This window comes from Plectropomus leopardus, chromosome 6 (genome assembly GCF_026936395.1).
Source record: "Plectropomus leopardus strain MGB_pleo_1.0 chromosome 6, ASM2693639v1, whole genome shotgun sequence".
NCBI lineage: Eukaryota > Metazoa > Chordata > Actinopteri > Perciformes > Serranidae > Plectropomus > Plectropomus leopardus.
Window position 1 is genome coordinate 19,438,451 of NC_142181.1, and position 20,071 is coordinate 19,458,521.

At 39.6% G+C, this 20,071-nt stretch overlaps 1 protein-coding gene across 2 annotated transcripts; it reads right to left on the reverse strand.

The window, feature by feature from the left end:
* Positions 1–1,922: 1,922 nt before the first annotated feature.
* On the reverse strand, positions 1,923–19,701 carry ppp2r1bb (protein phosphatase 2, regulatory subunit A, beta b). 2 transcript variants are annotated; one of them, XM_042486459.2, is made up of 15 exons: positions 19,543–19,701; positions 18,759–18,849; positions 18,445–18,545; positions 16,930–17,162; positions 16,625–16,772; positions 16,348–16,503; positions 15,081–15,195; positions 14,862–14,932; positions 12,397–12,531; positions 9,150–9,323; positions 8,915–8,975; positions 5,563–5,717; positions 5,227–5,369; positions 5,005–5,096; positions 1,923–3,519 (listed from the first exon to the last, which is right to left on the reverse strand). In XM_042486459.2, exons 1-15 carry the CDS (start codon positions 19,618–19,620, stop codon positions 3,503–3,505), a joined length of 1,770 nt encoding a protein of 589 aa, XP_042342393.1. In that variant the 5' UTR covers positions 19,621–19,701; the 3' UTR covers positions 1,923–3,502. The 2 variants fall into 2 exon arrangements, with proteins under 2 accessions (XP_042342393.1, XP_042342392.1); XM_042486458.2 differs by having other exon boundaries at positions 1,923–3,522.
* Between the last annotated feature and the right edge of the window lie 370 nt (positions 19,702–20,071).

Below are 20,071 nucleotides of genomic sequence, written 5' to 3' on the forward strand. Positions count from 1 at the left end.
CACCTACTGGCAACAGGAAATGTTATGTTTCACACTTTAATGTTCCACTCCTTGCAGGTTGACCCGACTGATCTCAAAATTGGGCAAAACGGCCGTAGGACATTGATAATGGTTTACTGTGAATATTGTGAGTTCTCGTTAAAAGGCGTTCCAATGGTGCTGTTTGATGTTTGGAAATGAAATCAGAAATTGTTGTAACTTTACATCAGATGGTCAGATCTGTACATGATTTCACACATTTGATGAGAGTACAGACTGGAAGACATCTGCAGTAAGATTTTGAATCATAGCTTTAGCGCCACTCCTGTTAACAGGAAGTTACATCTTTTATACTTTGTTTTCCTCCAAGCAGGTTAACCCAATGGACGTCAAATTCACTCAGAATTGTCTCAACACCTTGATGATACAAAGACATAACGCTTTTGAAGTTTCATCAAACCCTGCTGCCATGGTGACACACTGTTCGCCATAAAACAGGAAGTTGTGTTTGAGGGGCTAGGGAAGCTTGAATTCTCACAAAATTTTACAAACATCAGAAGTACATTTCACCTAGAGCTACGAAACTTGGGAGGCATGTGTAACACCCCAAGACCTACAAAAAAGCCTCTTGGACCCATACCCTCAACCCAACAGGAAGTTGGCCATATTAACTGAAGTTTCAATTTTGGTGCATTTTTTACCATTTCTAGGTCTCATTCTTTTTCGAAGTCCTCCTAGAGATTTCATCCAAATGACTTGAAATTTTCTGAGTCTCATCTCAAGGCCTTGGACATCTAAAGTTATCAAAAGTGTGAGTTTGTTCACACCGTTGCCATGGCAACACAGTATTCTATCAAACAGAAAGTTATTGCAACCTCACCTTGAATCGACTCATTGGCCCCAAATTTCACAGGTGTGATCAGAGTGGAGCCCTATAGAAGTCAGCATGTCAAGTGCCTGTCATACTCATTGTGCCACCTACTGGCAACAGGAAGTGAACCTTGTTAGACAGTTATAATTTGATTTACATTAAATTTACATGGTTTGGTCTAGAAATTATGTACACCAAGATGAGCTGGAAATTCGGTGTCCTCCTGTCCCACCTAGTGGCCACAGGAGGTACTACATTATGCCAAATAGCTCACTCTAGGGTCCAAACTCTTTGCATGCATTAATCGACTTTAAGTGAAATGAACGACTGCGTCAGTCGTGCCATTACCCACCGGTGTGGTGTGGGGGCGTGTGGAGCTCGTTCATCGCTGCTTGCAGCTTTAATTTTACACGTTTTGACTGCCTCCATTATATCTTCCTGTATTTTAACTATTTCAAATGCAACATTTAGGAGCACAAACATTTTCTTCAGATAATGTAGTCTTGTTTTGTATTTGTACATAGTCATCTTGCAGCAAAGCAAAAAGTATAACTCATTGAGAATTTGGCAGTGTAACCATCTAGCAAACATTTATGTGTAATTATTTAATGTACAGTATTTCTTTAATATTTAACTTGAGGGAGGATTTCATTTATTATAAAAGGTAATCATGTTAGTGATGTTGACTAGTCACCTACACTCTACGGCTTTATATCAAGGAAATAGTAACAAATGGTTTTTGTTTTAACTTTGAAGTTAAAGTATCTTCTGTTGATTATCAAGAATTTAATGAGTCAATTCTTAAACATAAATGCTTTTTTATAGCCATTGTATATTCACTGGTAAGTTCATTATAGATTCTAAAGTGGTTGTTTTGATGATCATTTCACGTACTTGTCCATCACGGAGCAAATTACCAATTACAGTGACAGGAAGCCTTGATGTACTTGAGCAGTATAAAAGCGGGCTTTCCCAGGTTCTTTATGGTACTTTACTCAGATCAAGATACAGTAGTACAGCATCCCAATTGTGAAGAGAATTCAAAATAAAAATACAAGCACAGCCTTCATAATACAGGACAATCAACAATCAAGGTTTATTCAAGAAAAAAATGAGAGGGACGGGGGAGGAGAAGGGAACAGCGGGAGTAGTTCAGGGAAAGACAAAAGTTTCTTTTATCAATACAGACGGTACATTTATTCAACCCACCCATAACCACCCCAGCTCCCACCCCATAATAAAACATTTTGCAGCCTTACATACACATGCTCCATGTCCCCCATCCCACTTTCTTTGAAAGCATGCACTTGTTCTCCATCGTTTAGAGATTTGTAAGCAATGGTGGGTCTTTACGTCTGCTGACCTGATGCTTTTAAATCTCATGTACAGCGGAGGACTTAGCATGGATTTAAGGGAACAATGGGTGGCTCTAGGACACAAGGAGTGCCATGTTTTTGTTAATCCCAAGGCCCTGATAGCTGTAGTCAATTTTGTTTTACCATCCTATTAATGTCCAAGGAATAAAGCGACCCTCACAGAAAAAGAACAACGTTGCCTCTTTACATAACAGGAGAGGTGCAAACTGTTTACCCAGGTATACTAAGATGAAAACACCGCCGCTTATCAAAGTCGTTGGCACAAAGATTGAGAGAGATGCCAAGAACATATTGCAGAGAATAGCAACTGAATACTACTTCCCACCCTAGCACATCAACAGAATCACTAAGGATTTGGAGGAGGGATAATTATGAGCAACACTTAATGACTGAGCTGGTCCCTATTACAGTGGGCCTAGGTAATTCATTCGTTTGACCAATTCAATCTGTGTTGCTGCAGAGAACAAACAGTGCACAAGGGCATGGTCGTCTGGTGGAGTCTGGAAAGGACACTATTTGAGTTTGATTAGTACATGCGATCAGTGAGAGCTCATCAGATTACATGCCGTTACAGACACACCATTGTTTCTTTGTCAGAGCTTTGTGCAGAGCAACCCTGTGAAGCATTCAAGAGACACAACAGGTTTGGTCTGGTGGATAAAAGTTGGCCTAGTAGCCCTGCAAGGACTTTTCAATGACTTCTCTGGAGGGCCACAGCAGTGTCTCAGGGAAAAGAGGGCTATCAAAGGGCTGATTTGGGAGGAAGCTCTGTAAAATAAACAGCTTGCTGCACCATCTGCTGCTCAAAGTTTGCGTCTAGCACTGGGAGAAAAGCGCAGCAGCACAGAGATAGCACAGCCCTAGGTGCTAGGAAGCGAACATAGACATGTGGTAAGCTGCAACGACAGTGGCTAAAGTACAACAGTGGCTGAGGATGTAAAAGGGAGGAATGTGAGAGGGGGTTCTGGTTAGCGATGCCAAGCTAGTACAGTAGCACATTAGTCAACATGCACCACTTAATGCAATTTCATCACACTTTGCCTTTGTTTAAAGCACCCATTTACAGCAAAGAGTAAGGTTAACGAAGAAGCCTGTGCTATACCTGGACATGGTCTACTATTGGACAGTAACAAAAGGAAAACAGAAAAAGGATAAAACAATTGTTAACAGCTTTCTCTATACATTTACCAGTTGTTCCTGAACATCAATAAATATCTTGTAAAAGTGTTTGCGTTGTTGTCTTGGGTGGTTGTCTGGTTTAGCCATGTTGGGTTGGTTATGCCGAGGCCAGAACTGCTGAAAAAGGAAAGAGTAAGATTTCTTATCATCATAAGTTTTGAACACGTCAAATTGTTAATAAATCAAGCAGGGTGTCTGCTGGTATCAGACACTTCAATTTAATGCTCTCTGAAAACCTTTAAGATTATTTTAAACCAAATTTAAGACTGAATTTAGAACATTTCATTTTTTATTCCAACATTGCAGCTATGTGGTGTATATTGTATGTGATTCCATGCAGACGTAGGTTTTAAGTAGGGATATAGTTATTGAGTGGATTAATATACATTTGGATTAATCTCCTTTTTGCCAACAGGCCCTTCCCATGGCCCCCTTCTGCTAAAGCACGACTTTTCTACGACAGAGTGGCTCTTATCAGCATCGGGAAAAGTCTTGTGGGGCTTGGAGTGAATGCAGTGGACCATGAAAGGGTCCCCACCGACAGCATACGGCAGTCGGTCGGACCGGAGGGGAGAAACAAAACTGAAAGTGCCGGATGAAAAGACGGATAAGAGTCTGTATCACGGTGAGGCTGGCCTGACCCGGAGCGGGAGCTTTTCCCCTACCAAGCTTTCTTGTGTCTCGTGTCTGATGCAGGAGAGTGAAATGGATGAGATGTGATTTTGGCAGCAAAAGGATATCTGGGACTGCACTGCGCACATCTTCACAGAGACATGATTAACACCTGACATCCCTGGTCAAGCTGTTGCACTGGACTGACTGACCTTGTGGGGGGCATTTGGACATGGGTCTCTGATACAAATTAAACAAATGCACTGCAGGAATTGAACAATGCCATCAGCAGCAACATCACCAAGCATAGTAGCTGCTGATTTTAATCAATTCAACCTTCATCTCCAAAGACGTAGCAGGATCAAGGATAAATGTAATTTTGCTTTTTAAACTTTCTTTAAAAAATGACCAATAAATCTTCTTTCTACTTTCTAGGTAGTTGCAAGTTTGAAGAAGTAATAGACAATATGAGGTCGGTTTAAGGATTTAAACAGAACTTTCACGCAGAAAAGCTTGACTCATTTCGACAAAAAAAGGATACGTGAAATAAACAAAATGTGTGTGGCAAATAAGACTTCACAAACTCAAATTCAAGGCTACCTCATGACTTAAAATGTCTAAAATTTAGAACAAAAATGAATTTAAGACATTTTAAGGACCAGCAGCACAAATCCAAGTCATTCAAAGTCTATATACAATGACAAAAAAATAGTCTGAAAATGTCTTAAAATGAGTTAACAATCCTAACACACGCACATCCCCTCTTCATTATTTTTGGCTGATTTGTGTTGCTTGCTTTGTTTGCTTACTTTTCTTGATTACACGATATTTGTATTCATTATCCTTATTGAGGTGAGATTTCTTATAAGCCCCTTGAGGTTTCTTAATCTCATCTGCACAACCTTGTCCTCCTTTGTTGTTGTATTTCTGGTGTTTTGTGCAAATAAATCTTAAAATAAATCTTCTAAAGAAGAGAGAAATGCTTACCACTGATAGCCTCCTGGGCAAAGTACTTGACATCCATGTCTGTGTCTGTGGCCAGCTTCTCCAGCACTGGCTTCACTTCTGTTTGAAGGGCACTTTTGGACAAAAAGGATTAAAGGTTATTAAACAAAGTGTCAACGCTGGTACTTGAATTTAGTACAATGGCAGATTTCTGTCACTGTGTAAAGAAAATATCTGACGCCGAAGTTAAAAAAGGCAACATACTTGCTGTCAAGGACGGGGCCAATTTTCTGAAGGGATTTGGCCACATTGAAGCGTACGTTGGCCACCTGGTCATTGGACATTTTGAGGACCACTGGTAACATCTGCTTAGTGGTGATGTCCTTGCCACATGCCTCTGACAAAGCCTGCGACAAACAAGACAGGTGGTTACTCGTGATGACAGCACTGAGCTGCATTTACAGATAACAGACATATATATTTTTTAAATGGAACTAACGTAGTTTTAGACAGACAACGATTAACAGAACAGCAAAATGAGTAACAAAGAAGGACCTGAATGTGAGAGCAAGTTAATAGGAGATAACGCCGTTGACTTACATTGATGCAGAATAGAGTAGTCATCCTGTGGAGGTAATTGGGGTCGTTGGCCATGCCCAGCACTTTGGGCACAATGGTGTTCTGAGCCCACTCAGCTCCAAATTTCTCCACCAGCTTCATTAGGTTACAGGTGGCTGCCTCACGGATGGCATACACTGGAAAAATTACAGTGACAACATTTTGTGAATGGGGTGCTCCACTCTCATCGATTTCTGGGTCTCTGTTGTGGAGAGGAGATCACGCTGCTTAGGTCCTGTCAGATCGACGGCATGTCAACGTCCTCCTGGATCGTATTGTTCATCTATGTTTTCAATGCATTTTAGGATTTTTTTTTTGTCTATAGCTTGCAATCACACGACTCTTATGATTCGCAAAATTCAGATGGACGGCAGGAAGTGATACATCAATTTAAAGTGGGAATTGGAATTACATTTCAACATACATACGAGGTTTGAATGAACCTACTGGCAGCAGATATCATCAGAAAGATGAAGAAAAGTGATTTGAAAAGTGATTTTTAAAAAAAAAATTTTTTTAGAGTTCGACAGATATGTCCACTGTGAACAAGATGGTTGTTGCATTTATCTCATTCATTGTGCGGTTGAGTCCACGACTGAGACGCCTGCTGTCTTGTTCTTAGCTGGGTGAGTAAATTTGCTTAAGTATAACTGTCTTTCACATTTCAACTCTGGACATGGATGTACCCAACACCAAGTGAGCTTTTCTGGCTAACATAACATAAGCTGACTTTAGATAGCATTTACTACCTACTAGGTCAACTGTTCCCAGAGCTCTAGGGAAACACAGTTAAAAATCTGTGTCGTGGCTAAAAACATGAGGAAGTTGTCACAGTACACTGTAACTCCATCCAACTCAAGGCAAGTTTAAAATAATGCTTTAATATTAATGTCTGAAATTAGTTGACACCTCTGGAGGTTTTTGATCCTTATCTGCCATTGCTGCCATTATTGTTTTTTTTTTAAACTTCTCCCCTTTATGTCTAACTATTTTTGGGACCTAAAGTGCCCCTTGTTTATTCCCATTGTGATTGACTGGAACGGTTGTAAGAAGCCAAAACCAGATGCATTTGTGAATCTTTGCCTCCATCTGCACAGGGCTCCAATGTATGATGCCGTATACAAAGAAGCCATTTTGCACACATAAAATATGCTGTATATCTGTCTGCCCTGGAAGGGGAATACTTCCACTGTTGCTCGTCCTAAAGTTTCTACAATTTTGTCCTCTACTGAAGGTTTATTTTGGGACTTTTCCTTGAGACTTTTCCTACAAATGAGTATCAAAGGAAGGAGGGTTTTGTGTGCTTTACACATGATAGAGCCCCTTGAGACTATATATATATATATATATATATATATATATATATATATTCATATATATATATATATATATATATTCATATATATATATATTTGTGGTATTAGGCTATATAAATAACACTGACTTGATTTCAGGCCATGACCCTACAAAGTCTACATAAACTATCTCAGTTTAGTGGGTAATTGCACACAAGAAATCAGTGTGATTAAAACACCAGAAATCATTCCTTGTATGTCGTGTGAAATGTCAGAAAAATCTCTCCATAGTTTCGTCAGTGAGAGAAAGACCCTGGGCTGGTTTCTGTAGTCCTGTCTGTCTTTGAAGAGCTTACGTAAGGGTGGCACAGCCCTAACCCCAGCCACAGCCGGACACACCAACACACACACCAACACACACACACACACACGGAAACTCACACCAGCTGCATTCCAATGATGTAACCCAGTTGGCCCTTTGTCCTCAATAGAGAGCGTGTGTGTCTCTTTCTAACTGGAAAACTTGATGCGAACATATACTCAAAGTGAAAAATCTATGCAAAAGACAAGGTTCTAGGTTATAAAATGGAGCGGGGTATGTTGTGTAGTCCTTCGGACACACAGCTCTTCCAGGAATTGAATACGGGTGATCGTCTCTCAGAACTGTTCAAACTGCTTGGTAGAGAGAACAGCCAAGGGCAACCCAGCTTAGATACAAACTCACCCACAGAGTGACCCGACAGTGGTTTCTAACTCCATTAAGTACAGTATAAATTCATATGATGAGTTACAAGCTGTGGCCAGCACAAACAAGATTAAACTAAGTGGGTTAAGTTATGCATACAGAAAGTACAACAGAACACACAAGAGTAACTAACTGCCCCATGCGGAAACAAAGCCAGACTACAGTGACACAAATTCTGATGACAATTTGTCAAAACACTGTACTCAAGGATAGAGTTATCTTTCACATTGCTCTTTCCATACTCGTATACATTACATGGGATTAGGAAGAAGAGCGCCTCTTATTCACAGCCTTATATAAGCATGTAGATGACAGCAGAGAGCTGCAGATTGCCACATCTCACACCTCCCTTAGCCCCTGATTTTCTCACCCTCACTAATAATACAATATCAACTGAGCCCGGCCTGTTCGCTGACTGCTCGGCTCAGGTGTTTTTGGAGATGTAGAAAACTAAATGCAGTATGCAGTGTGTCTACAGGTATCATACACTTTAATTTAATGCTTGTTATTGACCTTTTCAAGAAAATTTTTAACCAAACTTAAGACAGATTATTGGGCAAATCTTTTTTTATTCAAGTATTGTATTGGTAAGTATATGTCGTTGCATTCACAGGCAGATTTTACGTAGGATTATAGTTATTAGACGGAGTTGAGTTGTATGTATTAAGTATTAGTTTCAGTGGTAACTTTAAAGACGCAGAAGAGCTTGACTCAGAAAAAAAGAAGTTAAAATACTGAGAAATGAAATTAAGTAAAATGTTTGTAGAAACTGAGACCTCAAAATTCTAATTTAATGACTTATAAGGCCAAATAACTAAGAACATTTAATTTAAAATATTCTAATTTTATGGACCTGCAGAAATCCTGAGTAAATACTGTCAAATAAAGTGTCCAAGTCCATATTTGTCATAAAAAAACATTAAAGATGTAGCAGGGGTTATATGGGAGAGCATTTAAAAAGAGCTAGCGCATTACATAAAGGCCAAATCAAATAACATTATCACAACTGGAAAATGAGGAAACAAAGGTCCTTCCCCAAGAAGTTGATTTGGGAATTTTTGATTTTTCAGAAGGTTATTGTAGGAATTAACTAGAAAACAAGGCAAATATTCTGACTTAATGTGAAGTCACTGAAAAAAAGAATATTGCTTGCAGTGGCTTGCATCAGCATCTCTGTTATGTATGTACTATGCCACATAGTAAACAGATTTTAGTAAAGTATAGTTTTTATTTATACGGTCAATTTAATATCTAACATAATTCCTTTGAAAAAGTAAAACTGTAAGTGCCTTACCGTGATCAATAAGCCAGGCCATACAAAGGGTGTTGAGTTTCTCATCAAAGAATTCCACTCCCTGAGAGAAGACAAGAGTGTGAACACTTTCCTGGATGTTTACAGTCAAATCAGGCCTGATGAAGTCTGTCACACATTGCTAATATTTCTAGTTCAACACATGGTCCTAATTAAAATGACCTTTAAAACACATTCTGAATGGGTTTCTGCAGTGTTCCTAGACTCCATTACTCACCAGCTGTCCTGCCAACAAGGGCATGTACTCTATGATGGCGAGGCGGACCCTCCACTTTGCATCCTCTGCCAGCTCCACAATGGCCGGCAGCAGTGACTGAGAGAGCTGACGGATGCCAATCACCTCATTCACACAGTCGAGGTTGGAGATGATGTTGAGACGCACCTCAGGGCACTGTGACAGAAACATAATTAGGATGAGCAACTAAAGCTTATGGCAGCATGCCTTCATCACAACAAAGTAATGATGAAAAGTCAAGTCTGATTTCCGAGGACCATTGGAATTGCCACAGAAAATTGGTCTAAATTAAGTGTTATTAGGATATCTATGTACCTTATGGAACTCCTATATTGCAGACATAATAGCAAATTGAACCAGCATAAAGTCAAATTGTTTTTGTTTTTATTTCAGTTACAGTCCAAGGCGTGAACTTTTTTTGCCCACCTGCCACTGTGGCTAGAGGATTCCAAAAATCTACCAGCCACTCAATATTTTACCAGCATTTGGCTGGCGGCTGGTGCTAATTTCCAACTCTGCTTACAACTCCTCTTTCCACTGACAAAGTTAAAACACTGAAATGCAGTCTGGTCTGACAACTAACGCAAAGCGTCTGTATTTGATGATGTCCTGGGGATGATTGTCAATCAATTAGTGATGGCGAGATGAAGTGTCATGAAGCATTGAAGCTTTCCATCCAATTGGTTCACTCATGGGCCGAAGCGTCACGGTGCTTCATTTGCTCTACTGTGCCATCAAGTGGACAATAAATGTAAAACAGGCTGAGTGAGTATAATGACACCATGGCTTTGGTGTGTGAAGCCATGAATTGAATGGTGCTTAAATGATAATGCCAATAAACCAATAATATACTTATTAATAAGCTCGAATAGATTGCAAACAAATGCACAATAAAGTCCGAAGTCAACAAAACGTGAGGGGACAGTGGAGGTCCGTTGCGTTTCGTTGCCCCTAATATTTCGAATCGCACGCCAAACCCGCGAACCATTTCCTGAATCAGTCACGTGGTACGGCCGGCTCCCGAGGCTTAGAAGGTCACCACATATGTCATCGATACAAGCCTCGATACGCGCTTCACAGAAATGTTCATGAATTACTCGACACGCTTCGAAGCCTCGACATGGAAGGACACATCACTACAATCAATTATCTCTCTCCAGAGTTACATACATCACTTTCAAGAGTTTGATTTATTGTTCAATTTTAAGCTCAGATTTGTTTTTGTAATAATGAAAAAAAAACTTTCTTTTAAGTTGTGGACCTCCATTCTGCGCAGATATTGTTTTAGAGTCGGTATCATAAATAACCCAGATGATACCCGACCCTAGTGTGGTCTGCTGAAAAGCTGTGTTGACTAAACTCTTGTATAAAAGTGATTTGCTGTTTTCAATGATACTGTAACAGTGTCTAACTCTACTGTGTCACCATTTTTCTACCTCTGAACAAATGAGACAATATTCTTATCTCATAAACCTACACGAAAAATGTAACTAAATCTAAATTGAAATTTTTAGCTTTATACTGAAAAATCAATGTTACTCTTTCCAACGTGCAAATTTCTTGGCTCTCGCCACGCCACTTTAGTTACTATAAACAAAACAGCCTTCAAAGTAGTTTTATGTAGAATAATGCAACAAAGGTTTATATTCAAGAGCCTTAAATGGAGATCTGCTTTAGTTTAAATTTGGACAGGATGTTTGGAACAGCTTGTAGGAGCCATTAGTTATGTCTGTATACTTTTCAGTTTATATTTTCTGTGTAAAGACTCATCACGGGTGACAGTGCAGGTTATCATGGCCAGTAAAGCATATAAGGGGCACAGGTGTTACAGGCGGCGTAATCATGCATGGGTGACGGGGAGAACAGGCCGTTTTTACCGTTCGTTCGCCCATTTTGCTCACATCATCATAAAGATAGTCATCGCATCACCACCGCAAGTTTTGATCGCAATGAAAGCTGCTCTTTTGTACATGTGCATCATCGATTAAGCGGGAACCTCACCCAACTTTTAATTCTGCCTGGTGAACAGGTCTCCACCCGCAGCTAGCTGAGCGGTTAAAAGTAGGTCAAGATAGTCGCTACACAGCTAAACAAAACTTTTATTCAATTTTATGCTAAAAAACAGAAGCCCTAAACTGCACAATGATTTGACACTCTCAGTCAGGCTTGAGAGTCAAGTACCCAAATAAGGCGCGGTGACAGCTTGAAATAATTCAGCTTTTAAATAAATGGCATGTTTGCAAAATGCTCTCCATCTTGCTCCTTTTAAACTGTTCTCAGATGAACGCACCTTGAATTATCGAAATTTTCAAGTCAAAGCTGTCAGCTTGGACGGAAATCTATTTAGACACTCTTGGTCTTGCGTATATGCTGCGAGGAAACGAGGCCATCTTTAAATAGGACTAAGGGAAAGCAATGAAAGAACTGACAGCCTTGGGCCTTCCAAAACATTCATGTACATCTGTGTCTAAGCAGCCAGACTCATGTCTAATCTCAACATGCATATTATTGTTATGGAAATGTATTCACGGGACAAGATGTGACTGGGCTATTGTTGTTCTAGATGAACCTGTTATGTTGGCAGGTAATTGTTCTTGTACATTCTTCCTCTAAAACCCAGCCCACTGTAACTTTGTGCAGACTCATAGAACACCTCACTCTACATTTCTATTACTGTAAAAGCTCCTGGAACAAATCATTTCAAAAGGTATGGCAGTCACAAAAATAGCTGAAATGAAAAGCAGACAGAATGGTTTTGTAATGAAACTGGAAACATCTTTTTATCAGTCTATGTGCTCAACGACAAGGTGAAACCATAGACTTGCTTAACCTACTTTAACCAGTAAATACCTGCATTTACTCCTTTGTAATCTAGTAAGTGATCTAGTTGTACCGTCCAGCTTTTCACTCCGCTTCCCTCTAGACACGGCAATTCTGTCTCCTAAATTGTGAGGTCTTAGTCTGGCTGCCAACTGCATGAATCATCCTCCTACCTACCCAGGTGGCAGCCAGGTATATCTGGTGGCTGCAGCTAAGTGGCTTTACCAAGTCTCAGACGTGCTGATCACTTAAGACCAAAGAAGTTGGTCAAACTCAAATGCTTTACTAGAAGCTTTTGTTGTGAATGTTACCAAACAAAGCACACTGCCTTGAGGATTTTCTAAAATCAGCTGTGTAAAATATAAAAGAGCAATTGAGGTCCACAATTACAAGTCTGCATTTCCTTTACCTCGTCCTTGAGCTGAGCCAGGAAGAGAGGCAGTAAGTGCTCTATTGTGTTGTCCTTGCCCAGGATGGTCGAAAGGCCCATAATGACTGAGGCCAGGGCTGACTTCACATGCTGGTTGGTGTCTGAAACAAGTTCCTGGACAGGGATGGGACACACAGGAGACAGAGAGATCAGCATAAACAAATAGTTAGGACAGAAAGGACGTAAATAAACATCGAGACTACTGCTATGGGTCGCATTCACAACACAATACAGCGAGGGAGGCTATAATCGACTTAGAGCGGACGTAATACTGGAGCAGAATACAAACAGTCATTGCAGTTAACTACTGTGAGTGGAATATCCTCAAATATGATGTAGACAGAAACAGAAATGGCATAATATAATTAGGAGACACAGAAATGACCTATCACACTGTCATATTCACTGATTAAATGGACTGTATTTATACAGAGTATTATACCAATCAATGACCTACAATTGGCAGACAACTGCTCTAACTCCTGAGCCAAAGCTGCCCCGTGATTATACCAAACATAACTGATTAAACCAATATTACACAGAAAATTATAGTAGAAACAAGGAACAAAGAATTAGGGGATTTTTTTTTCAGTTTTGTTCCACAGTTTATTTATGTTGCCAAGAGAAGCAGAGTGACCCTTTGTGAGATCTAAACCTTTTACAAACAACAGTCTCAAGATTCAGGATTTTTACTGCAAGTCTATCTTTACCACCATTAATGAATTGAAAAAAACATCTGACAATGATATAAGATTTTTTTAATCAAAAGCACTAGGACTGAACTTACTGTTGAAAATGAAACAACAGTGCCACCTGCAGTTCAAAAACAAACACCGACACACGGACGGGCAACGTCTAACTCGACGTCTTTTGCAAGGCCCCCACACAAAATGCCCCCTTAACAGCCATTTGAGGTTAGAGTTTCATTAACGGGCATCTCTGGATAACTAAATGCCTGCTGTCTCCACATGTTGTGGTATGTGGTATCTTTTTAGTGTGCGCATGTAAATGCTGTCAACTTGAATTAGTTTTATGATTTCGTCTGTTCAAGACAATCCAAGCAAACACATAAATCCTAAATATATAGCAGTAAAAATATGTCTATTACTGAAAATTCACCAAAATGAAAATACTCGTTAAAAACTTAGTGCTTATTTCAGAGTTTTGGTCAGTTTAAATATTTTATTTATTAACTGCAGGTATCTTGGGAAATGAAGTCTAGTAAAAGCGGAATCTATTGCACTTCTGGATCCCTCCTCAGTTGCTCTTTCTGAGGTTTCTACCATGTCTTCCTTGTTAAATGTTTTTTGGGGGCGTTTTTCCTTGTCCACTGTGAGGCTCCAAGGACAGAGAGGTGTCGTATGCTGTAAAGCCCTCTGAGGCAAACTGGGTTTGTAAATAAAATTGATGTGACTGGGGCACACAACACACAGCTTGTAAACAAAACTCTTTTTACCACTGCTGGAAAAGAAATCTAAAAATGTAAATAAATCATTACTGTGTTTTATAAATGTGCATTAAGTTTTACAGAGCAGCTTTCTGGCTAAACCTACTGTAGTTATAGTCGCCAGCACATATTTTTCTTACACAACTGACAATTGTGTGCAAGACATTTCTCTCAGTTTTATATTTGTATGAGCAGTTAGCATAACCAGGGTTCCCGTAAATTTTCATGGCCAAAATTTCAAAACTTTTCAATGACTTTAAAGGACCCATGATAGTTTTTGTTTTCTTGCCCAACTTGCCTGGCATTTTTCAAACGCATCGGATTCAAACATAATTTCAGCTAGAAAACTATATAATTCTCGTGATTATACATTTCAAATAATGTTTCAAAGTTATTACTTTTTGGGCACGTTTTTGGGTCATTTCCTTGTTTGTGCTGGGTTTTTTTACTTTCCTTTTTTTGCTTACGTTCTGGTGATTTTCTTTCTTTGCTCGCAGCCCTTTTCCTATTTTTGAAAGAAATCAATCCAGTTTACTCTGTTTTCTAAGGGTCAAAAATTCAATGACTTTTTACTTATTTCATTTCCACGCCTGGAAAACATGATTGTGAAATTCCATGACTTTTCCAGGTTTTTCATGACCATGGGAACCCTGTATAATGCTGTCAAACCAACATCTGCTGCTGGCCGTTGCCCTTATACACTTGAGATATCAGCAATTGAGTTGGTAACTCAAATATTATCAGCGTCAAAAGGATTAACAACATTATGAAAAAAAGACCCAAGTTGTTAAAACAAACCAGTCTTCATTAAGACAGACATCACAACACCACAAGACTGCATAAATACTTTGGGGAGTACTATAAAAAGATAAGCCTCTAGTCTTTTTCCATACTCGATAACACATGGCAACTCGACATGTTTTTTTTTTTTTTTGTCTGAGAAGTGAAACACCCAAGAAATGTCACGATGTGGCAGACAGGAAAGTTTATTTTTTACCTTGACACAGGGCAGAATGTGAGTCATGATGATTTGCTCGCGATTGTCCTCTGGGAGGTTCTCGCAGAATTCTAAGAAAAAGAGGAAAAGCACACTGTCAATAAATGATATAGAAAAGACAGGACAAGAAGCTGAAACAAGTTGTTTAAATCAACCCAATCGCAATTCACATGCAATTGCATGCATTTCACCTTCCAAAGTGTATACTTATATACTGACCTTTGACTTTGTTGGCTGCAGCAGCACGGACCTCGGCTTCACAGTCCTTCAGAAGATTCTGGAAGGCTGGGACCAGATCGTTCTTGGTGATCTCTGGCCCCACTGCTTTCTGGAGCTACATTTAGCGAGAAATCAACGTGTCTCAATGTCCAATTGAACATATAAATTTAAAAAGAAACACTGATGAATCAAGAATAAAATGAGTGTAATAAACCGGACTGCCTGTAGAATACAGCTGATTATGTGACAACCGAGCAGCGTTACATTATCCCGGATCAAACAACTGCTCGCCTGACAGCGCAGCGCTGTTAGAGACAGATAAATAGAGTGGAGCTTCTCTTCAAAGCACCAAAGTATCTGAATGAACCAACAGACAAATATTCAGAGGCGGAAAGTAACTTATATTAGGTTTAACCAAGTCTTGATCTTTCTCAGCCGAAGCACATTCTTTGCAAATCTGTTTCATGCCTTCTCGATAGATACACAGATAAACAATCGTAGCAAACCACTGAGTCCTGGCTGTCTTTCCCCTCCCCCTTTATTTCACAGGTGGGAGGTCATGGATGAACATGTAAAAACCAAAGAGTTTGTACGCCAAAAAAATTCAACATCAATAATATTTTACCTGACAAAAGACATTGTTCCCATCAAAACAGTGGAGAACAAAATTGTGCACACAGATTAAAATCTGTTCAAAAAGGTACTTTTGCCTAAGTGTAAAAAAAATCGTGATACGATATTTTTGTGGAGCAATACACACAACATTACACGCAGTCACACAGCAGAGCTCCACTCTGATGTTTGGATGCGTCTCGTGTATGAGCATAAAACTACAACAGATACAATGGGCACTGTAGCACGATTCAACGATCTCTCCGTGATGGCGGATCGCGGACACATTCTAATTCTTCACGATCTAATATCGTCATATCGCACACCCCTACAGTCATGTATTTTATATGATGCACTGTGCACAAATGTGTATACATTTGATCTGTATTTTTTCTTTATCCTCAGCAGTAAAATGTGCCCAAACTTTCAAACCTTATTTCCTCTGTGACTTGGAGCATGTAGCGCACTGGAAAAATATTAATCATGGCCTTCAGCCTTAGTTTGCAATGAGCACATGTCAATATAGTTTGAGCTAAATGATTCTAAGGTACTGAACAACGTGAAGCCAACTCAGCACAACAATTGATTCTAAATTGACATTTTTAAGCTACATTTAACCAACGATGCCAGCAGAGAAAAAGAGTCGGTCTCTTACCTCAGAGAACTTGTCAGCCACCATATAGCGGACCCTCCAGGATTTGTCCTCTGCAGCCTGACGCAGGGTTGGCATCACCAAGGTCTCAAGGTCCTCCTGAGGCAGCAGAGTGGCAATGCTGACACAAGCCTCTACGGCAAGCAGCCGCACTGAGTCCTGATGGAGAAAAATAAAGGGATCAGTTTGACCATCCTTAGGTTTAACAGCCAGAAGAGACTGAAGAACAGAGATTGCAACAGCAGTTCAGGTTGAGAGGAAGTAAGAAGAGGGCTCATACCTGCTCATCAGAGGCCAGGGCAGAGAAGAGGGAAATAATGTCAATTTTTATATAATCCAGCTCCAAGACTTTGGCAAATTCCCCCAGTTTCGATGCGGCAGCACGACGCACCATAGGTGTATCATCTGAGCACAAGGTGCGGAAATGCCTAAAGATAAACCACAAACAGACCTTTTGATTAGAGAAATCTGACTAACCAAACCTGGTTAGGAGACTTAAACAGTCGCCTCTTGCATATGTTAAATTGAACGGTGATTTTTGAGTTTGATTTAGAGCTTTGTGTCTTTTGTTAGGTAGCCACTTACTGACGAATCTCAGCCTTGACAGTGCTGGAGACACGGGGATAACAGACGCTGAAGAGGCCGCAAGCAGATGTGCGAGAGGTGAACCAGTCACCGCTGGCCAGCCGCTTGACCAAAGGCTCAAAGTGGACCTCCAGGTCAACTGGAGAGTGCTCCTGAGAGATCTTCCGCAGTGACTCCACAGCTTTATCTCTGACTACCGTCTCCTCCACTGTAGCAAGGCTCTCCAGAGGAGGCTGTGCATCAAGAAGGAATAAGGTTAAATTAGTTAGTTGTGTTCTTGAACAATTAACAAATACAACACTTTATGAGGATGTGCATGTACAAAGGGTGTGACAATACTTGTATCTGTATTGAACCATTTGGTCCAAGGCTCTTACAAACCACACAATATGATAAACTATCCTAGTACATTTGAAAAGAAAAATATAGATCAAAAACTGTTTGATATGATGTTCTTGGTGCCACTGCGCTCAACTACATATTTTCTGCCCCTCCCACCTCCAAACCAAAACATTAAAAAAAAAGAAAAAAAAAACTACTTTGTGATGTTCGCTTAAATTAATCAAAGTAACATAAAATTAAAAGTAAAAATGTATAAATCATGGTTATTTCTCTGGCATTTCCACTTTCTTGCTGTATCAAAATCTTACCAAACCATGACACCACTGTACCATATCTAACCGAGGAGTAAATTTTGTGAACAATTAACACCCATAGCACGTAGTAGTTTATACTTCAAACGTATGTTAAGGTAGAGGACAATATGCCAATATTTAACACTCTCCACAGAAAACAATATTTTGGGTTTAGGTAATCTAAAAAATAGGCCCGAGGAAAACCTTGATAGTGTCTAATATATGTCTTGAAATATTAATTTAACTAAGACAGAAAGATAAGTGAGTGCTGAAAAATCCATAATTTAGAAATAATGCAGCCTTTTAGTTATCTTTTAATCAACAAACCTGCTGAAGATAGAAACACAAGTATGAATCCATCACAAAACAAGTGATGTCTCTGTGGCCACTGCCTGCGTGACTGCGCCACATTATGCCTCTGTGCTGCTACTGAATGTATCTGTATCAGTATCCTGAGCTGTATTCTCTCATTATGTAACAAAATCATTATTTACAATAAACATGAAAATATATCATGTTGTCAACACAGATTTTAAAATGACCTCCAAAGTTCCCACACATGTTCATGGACAGCATTTCAAAACTTTTCTAGCTCCACTTCCCTGGCCTTTTCCAAACATATCAGATTCACACTCTATTCATATAGAATTTCAGTGAGCTGGAATACACTGAAGTGTGAGACGCAACACACTATCCAATAAAGATCAATAATTTTACAACACTCTTTTACTAATTCCAGGACTTTTCCAGGCTTGAAAAATATGTTTGTGAATTTTCATGACTTGGACCCTGGACTTGTACAGTCTCCTATCTCGCTTTAAAAGCAGGAGAAGATTTATAACCTAATATAAGCAAATGAATAAACTCTCCAGTGACTTACCAAGAGACAGTGGACGTATTCTGGCCCTCCCACCAACATAGTGAAATTGCCAAGCTGCTCAGCCAGGGCCAAGAGCACCTCATCTTCATCATAGATGGTATCTAAGAGATAAAGAAAAGACTCGTGAAAAAACTTGTGAGCATATATATTGAGGTTTGGAAATATGACAGAGTTTTCCCAACAGCTTAGAGTGGTTTGACAAGAAACACATTCAGATTTTCGTCATGTGACAACCTTTTAAAAAACAACAGAGGTCGTGACTGCCATGTCAAACATCAGGTGATGTTGACGGCGTAAACCATTCACTTTATTACCTGTGAGGAAAGGAAGGAGTTCAGTGCGAGTCCTCTCAACACCGAGGGCCAGAGCAATAGTGGACAGCTTCTTGATACTGTTCAGTCGTAACTGTACACAAAATAAAGATTCGTTTCTTAGTGAAGTATTCACAATAAAGTGTCAAATCAGTGTCAATGACTTACCCCCACTGTACCAAGCTAACGTCAGGATTTGCTTATTTTAGTTAAAATCTTGTGTATGTGTATGTCGTGTATGACTAAGAGCATTCGCATTAAGTAGCTAGCTAATTACGGTTACCTGCTTTTAAATTAAAAGTAACGCTAACTAAAATAGCCGAATCGACATGATAGCCTAACATTTGTTGACGAGTAATTAACAGGCTAACAACAGTGAGCTCTACCCACTGCGGCCTTTCACGCCCTCCTGTTGTGATTGCTAACTTGAGTCAATGAAAGTCAGCTAGCCTAAAATGCGTTAACGCTAGCGGCTAAACCAATGACCTGGTTAGCTTGTCTTACCAAACTTACTTTATAATCTCTACATTTCAGTTGATAAATTCACCGATCGACCAAAAATAACATTGTCCGTTACTTTAGGATATTAATTAACATCGTAAATCTTGACAACAAACCAGGTAGACTAGCAATGCAGGGTGCGCCCGGTAGAAAATTCCCGATAGGCCTTGGCAGTGAGCGCTAGCATTTATGTGCTAGTTAGCTAGCTGGTAGTCAAATACTGAAACGCGGCATAATTTTACTCTACACTATAAATGACGATTAAAGTTGAAGCTAATGTTGTTACCTGGACATCTTCATTTCGCAGTTCATCGATGAGAACTGCGATAGGGTAGAGAGAGTCGTCTCCATCAGCTCCTGCCATTTTGGATACTGTTGCAGTTACCGAATGGCGCTGCTGTGCTGCACTACGGGGTTTCTGCCAGAGACGAGCGGCTGCAGGGCCCTCCCCCTCCGCTACTGCGCCGATGCCGCTGCCGCCTGCATGGAAACAGAAAAACCGCCAAGGAGCAACTTTGATACAAACATCACCATCATCATCATCATAATAATAATAATAATAATAATAATAATAATAATAATAATAATAATAATAATAATAATAATAATAATAATAGTTCTATTCAAAGTCAGTGTCCTGAATATAAAATTGTATATTAAACGTGTTTTACCATTAAATGATTTACAAAAAAGTAGGCCCACGCTGTAAAGAACGACCTCATAAAGACCGAACATAAACATATGCATTTGTATAATAAAAGTTTGACCCCACCCGTTCCATAGAAATATACAGAACAATAAAATGCCTTCTGAAG

What these genes read in the sequence shown, in the direction of transcription:
- ppp2r1bb (XM_042486458.2), bottom strand. Translation starts at nt 19,620, where the DNA reads ATGGCAGGAGCTGATGGAGACGACTCTCTCTACCCTATCGCAGTTCTC. An exon ending in TGGCTGACAAGTTCTCTGAG is followed by an intron (nt 15,196 to 16,347) that starts GTAAGAGACCGA and finishes CGCTAAATGTAG; the next exon opens with CTCCAGAAAGCAGTGGGGCC. An exon ending in CTACTCTATTCTGCATCAAT is followed by an intron (nt 5,370 to 5,562) that starts GTAAGTCAACGG and finishes TGTTTGTCGCAG; the next exon opens with GCTTTGTCAGAGGCATGTGG.